At 50.1% G+C, this 13784-nt stretch overlaps 1 protein-coding gene across 1 annotated transcript; it reads right to left on the bottom strand.

The window, feature by feature from the left end:
- Window positions 1–1432: 1432 nt before the first annotated feature.
- On the bottom strand, window positions 1433–8087 carry Asprv1 (aspartic peptidase retroviral like 1). The gene is given in 3 exon segments (XM_036181909.1): window positions 1433–2455; window positions 2458–2668; window positions 7951–8087. Coding segments are annotated over 3 exon segments (1260 nt in total). The 3' UTR covers window positions 1433–1543.
- Window positions 8088–13784: the final 5697 nt, after the last annotated feature.

Below are 13784 nucleotides of genomic sequence, written 5' to 3'. Positions count from 1 at the left end.
CAGCAGAAAAACACCAGCCAGGTGTGTGGTGCAGGCCTGTTAGGCCGGACACTCAGAAGTCTCACATAGGAAGATCACGAGTTTAATGCCCATTGGAGCTGCAGAGTTCAAGGGCCAGCCTAGGCAACTTAATGGGACACCGTATTGAAATATAATTATTTAAAAAGGAAAGGGGAGCCGGGCAGTGGTGGTGCATACCTTTAATCCCAGCACTCTGGAGGCAGAGGCAGGTGGATCTCTATGAGTTTGAGGCCAGCCTGGTCTCCAAAGCGAGTTCCAGAAACCCTGTCTTGAAAAACCAAAAAAAAAAAAAAAGGAAAGGGGAATATAGCTCAGTAGTAAAACACTTGCCTAGCATTGTGTGAGGCCCTGGGTTCAATTCCCAGTATCACCAAGTAAAAAAGAGGCTCCCCCAAACTGTGTCCCCAGGACCCTGCAGCAAGCAGACCTGTGCCAGCCCACGATTCAGCTCCTCTCTGGAGCTTTCAATCCACTCTGTAAAACTGGTGAGTTTTCTGATTCTCAGAGGAGGCAAGAAATTGGAAGAAACCCAAGCTGGACAAGAGATGAGACCTGTCCCCAGCCTTAGGCATGTCCTCACCTCCATCCCATGTCCTCCCAGAACAAACTACTCCATCATGGCCAAGTTTCCCCTAGTTGCCGGAGTCCCAGATCTTCCCAGGGCTGCCCTTACATGCCCGTGCCTGTCTCCTGGCCTTATTTTCTACCTCCAAGTCTGGTTCACTGAGCACCACTCTAAACCTACTTGCTTGGCAGAAACTTCTTGCTATCCAAGCTAAACACCTCACAAAAATAGTCTTGGGTCACTTTTGGGCATTAGGGACAATTTTTGCGCAAAAGATTATGTAGCATAAAAGGGAGGAATCAGAAGTAGTTAGAAGGGATGCAAGGGATTCAAAGTTAAAGTAGCTGCAGTGGAGTCCACCTTGAAAACCCAAGACCCGTTGGTACTACTACGAGTTTCTTTTGCCTCCCCAGGCCAAGTACTTGGGGAATGCTCATGTTCCCCACCCCAATCCTCCATCTCTGTCACGACTATTAAGCACATGACATGTTTTCTTTTTTTCCACGAACAGATCTTTATTGGTGTTTTGAAATAATTGCATTATTAACACAGGCTCCATGGGGTTCAAGGAAGTGACATTCGAGGAGAGAACAGCACTGTGTAGTTGGGGGGACTCATGGGGAGGAGTCCAGGGCAGCTGTCACTCTCCTCCAGGGATCGGGATCATGGGGGCCTTAACCAGGACCACTTGGGGACCTGAAGGTGACCACACTTCAGGGGACCTAATATTCCTAACCTCCTTGGAAACTTCTGACAGCCTTGAAGGTCTTTGTAGACCCTGCTCTAGAGCACCAAGCTGCCCTCCCTCCCCCAGAGGAGCAAGGTAAGGCTCCTGCAGAAGGAGGGAAGCCGAGAACACATATAAAGACTGACCAGGCCCAATGACATCTCCTGAGGACATCTGCTCCCCACAACACAGGGTCCCCCCACCAATGCTGGTTAAAGGAAAGGGGTTTCTTAATAGGAGCCCTCCGAAGGCTCCTCCTCAATGAGCTCCAGGTCAAACTCATCCTCCAAGGAGCCCCCAACAGGCAGCATGCGGAACTTCTTCCCCTTCAGAGTGCAGGTACGGTGTTCAAAGTCCAGCACAGCGTTGTGATCCTGCAGGACATCAGTGCCGATAATGGCCTCTTCTGCACTTGCGTTGGCCACCAGAAACTGTGCCTTCAGCTTCAGCTTGCCCAGGGTCACTTCTGTGTCCCACACACCCAAGATCTTCATCTCTGCCCCATTGGCCACTTTGACCACATTTTCAAAAGGCCGAAGGCTATCCAGGTCACCATCAGTGACCTCCTCCCATAAGCTTGGGTGGACCACAGACACCTGAGCTCCAGAGTCCACCAGGAACCTTACAGGCACGTGACCAATCTTCCCTTTAAGGTAGTAGCCCTTACCCATGCTGTTGGCAAACAGAATTTCTTCGGGTTTCTCACTGTGGGTGGTCTCAGAGCCCCCAAAAGCCTTCAGAAGAGCCTCCTTCACAATACTGTAGTCGCCCTGAGCCTGGGGATTGAGTCCATTGTAGACATCCAGGGCATCTCCTCTGAGAGATTCTCTCAGGAACCTCAGTTTGGTGGTATGGTCCCAGTGGTTGAGGTCATCAATGACTTCAAAGCGGTGCAGCCAAAGGCTGGGAGCCTCGTTAGCCCCATTGAAAGGTTCCGGGATGAAAGCATGTTCCCGGCCTTCGTTGCTTCTGGCTCTGCTGGTAGCCATCCCTCTGCTCACCTCTGGAAGTTCAGCAGCAACGCAAGCCAAGTAAAAAAAGGCGCAGAGCAGTGTGGGCGCAATCACGCTGGATAGCAAGGCTTCTGTTGACAGGGCTTTGTACCTGCCCAGCCTGGGCAAGTTGAGGGGAGCAGGTATACAGGGTGTCTAGCTGGCTGCTGGGCACAAAGGCGGGCTGTCTGTGTTCTGCTTGTTCTGCTCGGCCTTTTTGATGCCCAGCCTGGGCCCCCAGGCTCCTCATTCTCCTTTGTTCTAGAAGCTCCACCCCCTGGTCCCGCCCTCCTGCCAGCATCTTGCCTGACTAGCAGGATGAGTACCTCACCCTCGGTATCCATCCACGTGACACCAGCCCACCTGGTGAGAAAGGGCAATCTCAGTCAGAGGACAGGGCTGTGGGACCCTCCCCAGCCTGTGTCCCAGAACAACTCAGATGAGGACACAGATGTGTTGACATTCCGGTATTTATCATTAGCCAGAGAAGGGGAGGCAGGAAGCAGGTCTCCATCTGCTTCAGAAGAGGGGACCTCGTTGGCCTCACCCAATCACTGCTTGGGGTGGTCAAGAGAAGGCACTTGTACCACTGATTCTCTCACTGTCTGCACCGATGAGGTGACTCAGGCCTTCTAGATTAAGTGTGGATCCTGTAAGGTTCCCCGGAGAGGGAAACAGAGGGGATTCCAGAGTCAGGAAATCTCAAGTCTATCATGGGTCTCTATCACCTGTCCATCATCTGCCTTTCTACCCACCCATCTACATCTCTATCTACCTGTCGGTCTCCGTCATCTATCCATCACATAGTTGTCATCTCTCATGTACCTACCTAACTGTAGCTGTCTGTCTGTCTCCAACATCTACCAATCACATACTTACTATTTATATCTATTATCTATTTTTAAAAGATGTATTTATTTATTATGTATACAGAAGAGGGTGCCAGATCTCATTACAGATGGTTGTAAGCCAGCATGTGGTTGCTGGGAATTGAACTCAGGACCTCTGGAAGAGCAGTCAGTGCTCTTAATCTCTGAGCCATCTCTCCAGCCCTCTATTATCTATTTACCTATCTGTATCTTTATCTGTCTCTAAGCTCTAGCAATCATATATCTATCTAGCTATATGTATCTCTGTCATTTATCTCTTTAGTTTGCCTTTTTGAGACAGGGTCTTCCTATGTAGCCCTGACTAGCCTTGAACTCATGGCTGTTCTGCCTCAGCCTCCCGAGTGCTGGGATCACAGAAGTACACCCTCACAAGCATGGACAGAAATTGTTTCTATGTGAGTTAGGACTCTCCCCCATACATAATAATTTTTTATAAACACATTTTACTGTGGTCATTTCTGTTACCAGCCACTTCTAATTCAGAGTTGGTCCACTATGGGGCAAGGCCTCAGCCTATGGGTTCATGAAGACCCAGAAGTAGGTGGGCACAAATCTTGAACTTCCTGGAGTGATGTCCTGAGTCCAGTAGCAGACTCCAGGTCTGGGTGAGCCCCATGCCCAGCCCCTTGAGCACAGTATCTTCCCTCCCTGGCCTCCTTTCTTGCCTTCTAGAAGGACTTCCAAGCGCCCCTTCCCCCATTGCCCAACCCTGCTCTTGCACACGACTCATCTGAAAAGCCACCGAGAACCTCACTAATTTGTTCTCAGTGGGGAACATCTACAGTATGGGGCATGCCCCTGGAGGGGGCCTGGGAGGTTCTGGACATAGGAGATTGTCATGGTGACGCTTTACCCTCTCCACTGCTGGGATCATGGACAGACTTGTCTGTGCCTCCAACAACCACAGAGCAAATCTGTGTGGTTCAAGGCTCAAATTGGTCTGTACATGAGTCAGGGACCGTGAAGGGTCCCAGTTTTATGGCCCTGTTCAGATGTCTTCTTCTCTAAGGAGCCCTCTACACTGTCCTGGCACGAGGGTATACTTCCGGCTGAACCTGTATTGGGTACTCCCTTATGCTTGCTCCCAAGTCCTCCTGCAATGCACCAAGGCTGGAGCACACGACATTGACATTCGTGATCACCTCTGCTCTTCTAGAAATTTATCCTGGGATACAGAGTGGTCCAACTGTGTGCAGTTACAGAGTAGGAGAGGTTCAAGAGTGGAGATCAAGACAGGTCAGCAGGCACCTGTGGCTGTTGTGTCTGGCTGAGAGCATGCTCCTGTCTCTCCCCTTAGACTGTCCATCACTCAGCACCTAGCTGAGCCCCAGGGTCCCCACCACTCTGCAAGCCCCTCAACATGTTCCACCTGACACAGTGAGCCATCAGAGATGGCATTTGGTCAACATGGCTCACCACAGCTGCCCAACTGAGGTGGGGCCAAAGTGGCATACCAGGATCCCAAGGGAGTGGAATAGATTGCTGGAAAGGTATCAGGAGAAGGTAGGTCTCTAAGATCATTAGTTATGCAATGAACAACACGTGTCCAAAAACAGGGCCCAGCCACCTACAGGACCAGAAAGCCCCTTCTGCAAAGAGAAGCTTATGGGTGGACTTGTGGCCCTGGGGATGAGTGTAGTCCCAGGGACTAGAGGTCTGACCCTGTGGCTTCCTAGCTCCCCAGGATTCATCACCTTGAACACCAGGTCCCCGGAAGTGAGGATGTGGCTGAAGGAGGCATGTGTAAAAGTGGAAAGCTGTGAGATGTCTGAGACAGAATTCTCAGACCACACTTCTCAATGTGGAGGTCAGATCTCCTGGTCCAGCACTGGGTCAGCATGGTACAGATAAAGACCGGATGGTCAGGATGCTGGGAGGCCATCCTGAAGACCTGAGGGCTTGTGCTATTGATGGCCTCCATACAGGGCAGTGGCCATGGCAGATAGTGAGACAAGAGATGATTATTAAAGGTTCAGGAAGTTTCTGAGTTGGTTGCTAAGTGGATTCATAGCTTGAAATTGGATGCAGTAGAATAATGATACCACAGAAATTGGCAAATGCCAATTTTGGATTTTTCTGCCCTTGAAAACTGATTTACATGTTGGGGATTTAGCTCAGTGGTAGAGTGCTTGCCTAGCAAGCGCAAGGCCCTGGGTTCGATCCTCAGCTCAAAAAAAAAAAAAAAAAAAAAAAAAAAGAATGAAAGAAAGAAAGTCGAAAACTGATTTACCCCTGAATGAATTCAAGTCAGTTTCCATCCCCACACTCAACCCACCACTTGGACCTTGTAAAGGTCTCCACCCCAGACCCCTAAGTGCTTTCCTAGTCTCTGTGCTTGGGTGGTCGGGGCTTGTGGCAGGGCAGGTGGCTTCTGTGCAGGGGCCGGTTGCTTTGCCCAGAGCCACATGGTTTCTGTGACTGCTAGCTGAATGCAGGACCCATTTCTGGTTAGTCATGAGAACACAACAGAAGTGAGTTCTCAAGCCCTTAGCTTTTGTTAGGTATCCACACCTGGAACACCCTGAAAACTGCAGACTTGGGGGTGACTAGTGCTGATGGTGTAGTGAGAAGCTAAACCCACCAGGGAAGGTGAGAACCACAGCCTCCTCCCAGAACCCAGGACAGCAAGTGTAATTATTGACCAGTATAGGGAGGTATTGGGGTGAGGGCGGAACACCTTCATTATCACCTGTGAGTACCTCTGAATGTACTTTGAAGCAGGCACCCCAACTTGACCCAGGAAGAGGCAGACCAGGACAATAAACAGGAAGGGCACAGGGAGCCTCCGCCCTCCTCCCCTCCTGTAGATTCTGCCCCAGCTCCTGGTTCTCTTGGCCATTTCTCTCTACATCGGAGTTGCCAGCTTGACAGGAACCCAGGGCAGAGTTGCTCCATCACCCTGAAGGCATTGGTGGGAAGTGGAGATACTCAATCCTGTTTTTATTTATAGGTTTATTTGTTTGTTTTCTTTTTGAGACAGGCTATTACTCTGTAGCCCAGGCTGTCCTCAGATCTCCAGGGTTCCCCCAAGTGAACTACCACACTCAGCACCCCAGCCTCTTTGAATGGTTCCTGATTCCTGGTAATATCCGAGGGACCTGGCAGAGACTCAGAGAGAGGCCTGAGCCTCCACAGCATGCAGGCAAGAGAGGGATGGAGGCTGTTTCTTGAAAAAGGCGCCCAGGACAAGTGTCACCTTAGGAATGGTGGTGTCCTGTGCGGGGCCTGGCCTCGAAGAGAAGGCACAGGAAAGGCCAAGGCAATGCTAGGCCATGCCAGGCTCCTGGCAGCTCCTGGCAGCTCCTGGCAGACTGTAACTCAGAACTTTTCAGGACAGCACAGAAGAGCTAAGAGAGATGGGAACTGAGCTTTCTTGGCTGGGTCCCCCAGGAGGGCTTCATGAACTTGGCTCTAGCTTGGGCTTGGTTCCATGTTCCCACCCGGACAGCCTGAGATTTTCGCGCCTGCTTTCATTTTGCACCAGGCTCTACAAACGCCGTGGCTGTTTCTGCTCATCACTTTGTCCTATCCAATGGCGGATTCTTCTCTTCACACACGTGCGCGTGTGTTCACACACACTCCCTGCCACACACATAGATACTAGCTACAGAAACACTCTACACACACCACACACATCCGTACACACCGCCTTCTCAGATGCAGCTCTGAGAAGTGGCCCTTAGCATCAGCATTCAAACTTGTCCTTCCTCACAGCTACACTCCCATTTATAGGGAGAATTAAGAGCTTTTTATTGGAGGCACCTGCTGTTTATTAGCCTCTAGGCATACTTGCAGTTTCAGAAAACAAGGTAGGTCCCCTTTGCTGAGACTTACAAGCTAATGAAAACAGAATGCCAATGTTTAACAGCTGTGTTTTGAAGAGTTTAAGACCAACGTATGCATGTAAGCTAACCCACTTAAAGCAGCCCCTAGTCACAGGCACGCTGCTTTGAAAGGAGCCGGTTTTTAAGTGGGTCATCCTGTCCTCGGTTCCTTCCTCCTCCGTGAGGCCAATGACACGAGGCACTCCATTCTTCCTACCTCTGGGTACTGCACACAGAAGGCAAGGGCTCCTATCTGCCTGCTGTACCCTGCCCAAACCTTCGTTGGCCCCAAGGCCCTGTCCTGGGACTGGTGTGAAGTGCAGGGGTGTGAAGGGCAGGGGTGTGAAGGGCCGGGTTGGCAGAGCTGCTAGTAGAACCACCCACAGCATGTCCCACTTCTGGCCCCTGCTTTGGGAGGCTTGTGACAGCAGGTCTTCTAGCTGAAAAGAAAAATGAGGAGGTGATTTTTGACACCAAAATATAGCTAGGAGCTTGGAATATAGCTCAGTTGGTAGGGTGCTTGCCTTGCATATCCAAAGCCCTGAGTTCAATCTCCTCGTTCTGAATAAATCAGGTGCGGTGGAATCTCACCAGTAATCCCAGAACTTGGGAAGTAGAGTTGGGAGAATCAGGAGTTCAAGGTCATCTTTAGCTACACAGTTTAAGACCAGTCTGGGACACATGAGACCCTGACTCAACCCAATAATCTAGCTAGGGGTTCAGATTGGAACCCCGGGGTCCAGGAAGGTGTCAACCAAAGCAAGGCATACTAGGAACTCCAAGGCAGGCTCAATACTGAGCCACCACCAGGTGGGAGCTGCCCAGCACTCACAACAGCTGGGGCCGAAGGCACGTGGCAAGATGGCTCTCACGTCTGCCTTTTGGGGCCATGCCAAGCTCCCTACAGGGAGTGTCTCTGCTCAGTCCTCACCAGATGCCACTGAGCACTTGTTCTGGAACCTCCTCTCTGGTTTGGTTGCCCTCCTCAACCACTGCCCAGGAGCTCTGCCTCTGGAAATGGTCCAGCATGGCAACCTCTGCCAATCCAGCACACTGGCAGCATGACATGCGGAATGAATCACTGATCCACAGGGCACCACCTGAGTGTATGGGGAGCTGTGACTTAGGACCCATTTCATTGTGAACCCTTGGATCTGGGGTCAGGACCAGGACTGGCCAATAGGTTGATAGGCACAATCTGCTGACTAACCCTTAGGAATTCAAGTTACCAAAACTGGTTCTCTCCTGCCTTTATCTATCAATCAAATATGAAGATCACTAAAGTGTCCTGAAGGCCTCCCAGTCTCCTTCTCAGTGACAGGCCCTCACACTGAGTTTCCATATTTTTCTCCCATTATGGTTTCCCTCTGCCTTCTTTCCCCTGCCCTCTGCCCTTTGCCCTCTGCCCTCTGCCCTTCACCCTTCAGAATCACAAAGTTCCAAGGGCTCTGCCTGGCCAGGCAGCAGCATCCAGGAAAGATCCTGAAGACCCCCTCCTTCCCTCTTTTACGCCCTGCATCTTACCCACCCAATTGAGCTTGGGAAGACTTAAAAAACAGGTCCACACATCTTCAGGGACAATAAACCACTTTCTTAGAGGCCTCTGCAGCTTATGAATTACCCAGGCAGTCGAGATATAGCCAGGCGGTGGTGGCGCACGCCTTTAATCCCAGCACTGGGGAGGCAGAGGCAGGAGGATCTCTGTGAGTTCGAGGCCAGCCTGGGCTACCAAGTGAGTTCCAGGAAAGGCACAAAGATACACAGAGAAACCCTGTCTCGAAACACAAACAAACAAACAAACAAAAAAGACACAGATTGAGAAATGTCCAAGCACAGGACAAATAGCCAAACGAACGGAAGCACATGAATTATGAACCAAAGGCTGTGGAGCCCCCAGCTTGATCAGGCCCTCTGGATAAGTGAGACAACTGAATAGCTTGAACTGTTTGGGAGGCACCCAGGCTGTGGGACCTAGACCTGTCCTTAGTGCATGAACTGGCTGTTTGGAACCTGGGACATATGCAGGGACACTTTGCTCAGCCTGGAAGAAGGGGACTGGACCTGCCTGTACTGAATCCACCAGGTTTAAATGAATCCCCAGGGGAGTCTTGGCCCTGGAGGAGATAAATGGAGGGGAGGGGTTGGAAGGAAGGTGGGGGCGGGGGGGGCAGGAAGGGGGAGGACAGGGGAACCCATGGCTGATGTATAAAATTAAAACACAAATATAATAACTAAAAAAAAAAAAAAAGAAAGAAAGAAATGTCCAGAAAAAGTGAGCTTCTCAGGATACTAGAAACCCCAGCTTAGGGCGAGCCATGTGGGAGCCTACCTCAAAGGCAGCTTTGTACTGATCCCAAATCGTTTTAATTGCTGTTAATGATAACCAGGGTGGTGAACAACAAAAGCTGTAAGGTAACTCACACAGGGCACTATTTTTTTAATGTATTGCCAACCCAGCTCTTTCCCATCACAGGAGCCGGGGTAGTCGAAGGGGCATCTTCCCTAGCATGACAGAGTGATCTCTCCTTAGGCATCTGGAAGAATGTGTGAAAAATCTCCAGGTGATTGGTACTATACTATAAGGTATTGTAAGGTACTAAAAGGCATGGGATGAGTCTACAGTGCAGCTGGTGATGGGTGATGGTAAATTGTAGCTCCATTCCACTACACACACACACACACACATACACACACACACACACACACACAGGCCCAGCCTGCCTGACTCTGAGGAATGCACACCTGCCTGCCTCTAGGAGCTGACGAGCAAGTTGCAGACACCAACCCAAATTCTCTGAATCGAGAGAGATGAGAGAGGAAAAGAAGCCACAGCTGTCGTGGGATATCTGCATACTGGGTGAAGGTATATTGGTGTGACTGGCTTAATAAAAAGCTGAACGGCCAATAGCTAGGCAGGAGGTATAGGCAGAACTTCCGGGCAGAAAGAGCACAAATAGGAGATGAATTTAGGAGCGCGCTCACCTGAGAGATGTGTGCAAGAGAGAGATGTGAGGAGACATGAAAGAAGCAGGATGGGCAGGACAGGACAGAACGTAGATTAATAGAAATGGATTGATTTAAATTGTAAGAGTTAGTTAAAGCCAGGTGGCTGTGGCACAAGCCTTTAATCCAAGCACTGAGGAGGCAGAGCCAGGTGGATCTGTGTGAGTTCAATGCCAGCCTGGTCTACAGAGTGAGTTCCAGAACAGGCTCCAGATCTACACAGAGAGAAACCCTGTCTCCAAAAGAAAAACAAACAAACAAAAAAAGAGTTAGTTAAAGACAAGCCTGAGCTGAGGCCAAGCTTTCATGATTAACAAGTCTCCATATAGTTATTTGGGAGCTGGCTGGAGGGACAAGGACTCATTACACACAGGTGCTTGGAGACTTTGGATGACAGTTCCAGAAATCAAGCAAGGTCAGCGAAGATCCCCAAAAATCAAAGGCTCGTTAAAAGAGAAACTGATGAGACATGGCGGCTTGCACTGAGGCTGAGGCAGGAGGATTGTGCCTGTACCTCAACTACACAGTGAGGTAGTGTTTCAAAGGAAGAAATAAAGAAGTTATGCTGGGAGTACTGGAGCACATCTCTAATCCCAGCACTCAGGAGGCAGAGGCCGGAGGATCTCTGCAAGTTCTAAGCCATCCTGGTGTGCATAGTGAATTCCAGGACAGCCAGGGCTACACAGAGAGACCCCATCTCAAACAAGCAGACAAGACTCTGAAACTATGCGCTGATCACACCACAAACAAAAACGTTAAGTCTGTTTTTATTTATCTCAGCCGACGGTGTGGTAAGGGGTCTGGAGCTAAAGGCTACAGGAGTGTCAGTAACTGTGGACGCAGCAGACAGGCAGACTCTGGGGGAAAGGGTTAGCCCCTGGAAAGGGTTAGTCCGGTGGAAAATGTGTGTGTGAGCACAAAAAATACATCCAAGCAATAACTCGGGTAGTGGCGGGGGAGGGGGTGGTATGGCTCATTCATTTTCTTCTGTGTATATTATTTGAATATATTCTCTAATAAGAAAAAGTTCTATAGAAACAAGCGAGAAGCAAGGCTCAGTGGATAAAGTGCCTATTGCGCAAACATAAGGACCTGAGTTCAGGTTCTTGGTACCCACAAAAATGCCAGGCACAGTGGCATGCACCTGTAATCTCAGCACTGGGGAGGTAGAGACAGGGGAACTGCTGGTGCTCACAGACAAGCAGGCAAATCAGTGAACTCCAGGTTCAGCAAGAGGCCTTGTCTCTAAACATAAGATAATGGGGCTGGAGAGAGGACTCGGTGGTTTCGGGCGCTTACTGTGCATGCAGAAGACACAGGTCAGGTTCCCAGAAGTCACAGAGCTATTCACAGCTACCTATAACTCCAGTTCCACAGGATCCAGCACCCTCTTCTGACCTGCATGCGTGTGGTGCACATACATACACTCTGGCACAACACATGAAGACAGATAAATAAATCTTTAAAAAGAATAGATAATAACTGCAGAAGACACCCCAGGTCAACCTCTGACTCATGCATGCATGTGCAAGGGTGTGTGCATTCACACATGGGTACGTATGTGCACACACACATACAGACACACACACCACCACTACCACCACCACACTAAATTAATATAAAAGGCTATTTTTAAAAGTAAAAAAACAAACAGGGAACTCTACCCAGGTCCTGCTGACTGTGTTCCTGGCCAGCTCCCTTGGCAGCTTGCTTTGGGGACAAGTGGTCTCAGCTGTATCTCAGGTCCCTGCTCTGCCTAGTAAATTCTGAATTGGCAGCTGGGCAGTGGTGATGCATGCCTTTAATCCCAGCACTTGGGAGGCAGAGCCAGAAGGATCTCTGTGAGTTCGAGGCCAGCCTAGTCTACAGAGCTAGTCCAGGTCAGGCTCCAAAAAGCTACAGAGAAACCCTGTCTCGAAAAACAAAAACAAACAAACAAACAAACAAACAAACAAAAAACAGAAAACAAAACAAAAACCCAAAATCTCAAAAAACAAACTGCTGCATCCTGGACTCTGCCTCAGACAGCCAGCAACCTGCCCCATCTCCTCCCTCCACCACCCCAGGCTCCTATCTCCACTCTGTAGCTTCTATTCAGCTGCTTGTTTGGGGCCCTCTCCTGTACCCTCAGTTCCTGAACCCCCAGATCCTCCATAAGTCCCTTGCTCTATCCAAATGGCATGCACTAGTCTACAGGCCTCTGGATCCTACATCTTGGGGAACAAGGGTGGACTCTCTCCTTTCTTTTCTGGCAGTCTCACCAGGGGCCATGGCATGGCAACAGCCCTACTGCAAGGTCACGGTACAGCCTGAACCATCTTGTCAAGCCAGTGTACCAGGATACAAGGCTGGATCTGCTGGAAGGGGAAGCATCGGGTCACCAAGACACCTTGTGTTCTGGGCACAGCCTCACTGCTCACTGTTGTTTCTGCTCACTCACGCTGCTGGCTTCTGTGTCCAAGGATGCCAGTGGCTTCCCACTGCACCTGCAGACCTTCAGCGCACAGCTCCTGACCCAGCCGTCCGCTTGCTGGGCTCTGCACAGTTCTCCTTAGTCTCTCCCGCCCCAGCTTTCCACAGGCACGTCCATCTGGAAGTGGTATTTCATACAGTAAACGTGCTCATCTCTTCTCCCTGACACTCTCAGCTCTCTGTGAGCCTTAGCCAGCTTGCAGGGTCCCGGCCTCCCACAACCCTCTGGGTCACTGCTATGACTCTCTTCCTCCATACCTCCACATCCCCTGTCCTAGTCCAGGCTACTCCAGTGCCCACCACGGTCATTGGCTTCTCTCACCAAAATGTCCCCCCAGAGTCATCTTCCAAGGACTTACGCCTGCTATGTCCTTCTGCTTGATGTTTCCAAGGCTCTTTATCCCCCACAAACTCTCTCTACTTGAACAGAACCTTTGAAGATCCTGTCTCTCTCACCCATGAGCCTTCTACACTAAATGGCTGAAGTTCACCAAACAGGACAGCTTTTTCAGCCGCCTTCTCCTCCCCAGTCACACAGGTGAGCAGAGCCCTGCCTCCAGGCAAACCCGCTGCTTCCCTTGGAAGTCACTGGAGGGGCTATGGACTACCTGCATGACCCCTGCTTCCCACAGCAAACCTAGGGGCCACTGCTTCTACATTTCCCAGCCGGCTCAGCCTCTGTCTCAGCTAGAGTGCCCAGGCATGCACCTGGCTGTCCTCCATAGTCACGGTTCAGTTCCTCTGTCGGATGGTTCACAACTGCCTGGAACTCCACCTCCAGCGGCTCCAATGCCCTCTTTTGGCATCCATGGGCACTTGTATGTGGGCAAGTGCACACATACACACACACATGCACACACACACATAAATAAATAAATAATAAAATAAATCTTTTTTTTTTTTAAAAAGGAAGATGGCTCCTAAAGAAGGACATCTGAGATTAGCCTATACACACATGTATACAAGACACACACAGAGGAACATAAATACACACATGCAAAAAAAAAATAGTAAGATATAGCCGGGTGGTGGTGGCGCACGCCTTTAATCCCAGCACTCGGGAAGCAGAGCCAGGCGGATCTCTGTGAGTTCGAGGCCAATCTGGGCTACAGAGTGAGTTCCAGGAAAGGCGCAAAGCTACACAGAGAAACCCTGTCTGGAAAAAAAAAAGATATATATGTTGCCTAACACAAACAATTGGTTCTATAAAATATGGAATATATGTCCTAGCAGCTTCTGCTTGGCTTTCTCAAATCCTGGTAATGACACTTGAGATGATCTCCCAATGCC

This window comes from Onychomys torridus, chromosome 3 (assembly GCF_903995425.1).
Source record: "Onychomys torridus chromosome 3, mOncTor1.1, whole genome shotgun sequence".
Lineage (NCBI taxonomy): Eukaryota > Metazoa > Chordata > Mammalia > Rodentia > Cricetidae > Onychomys > Onychomys torridus.
Note: the sequence above shows the minus strand (reverse complement) of the source record. Positions and strands in the feature narration are given on the sequence as shown.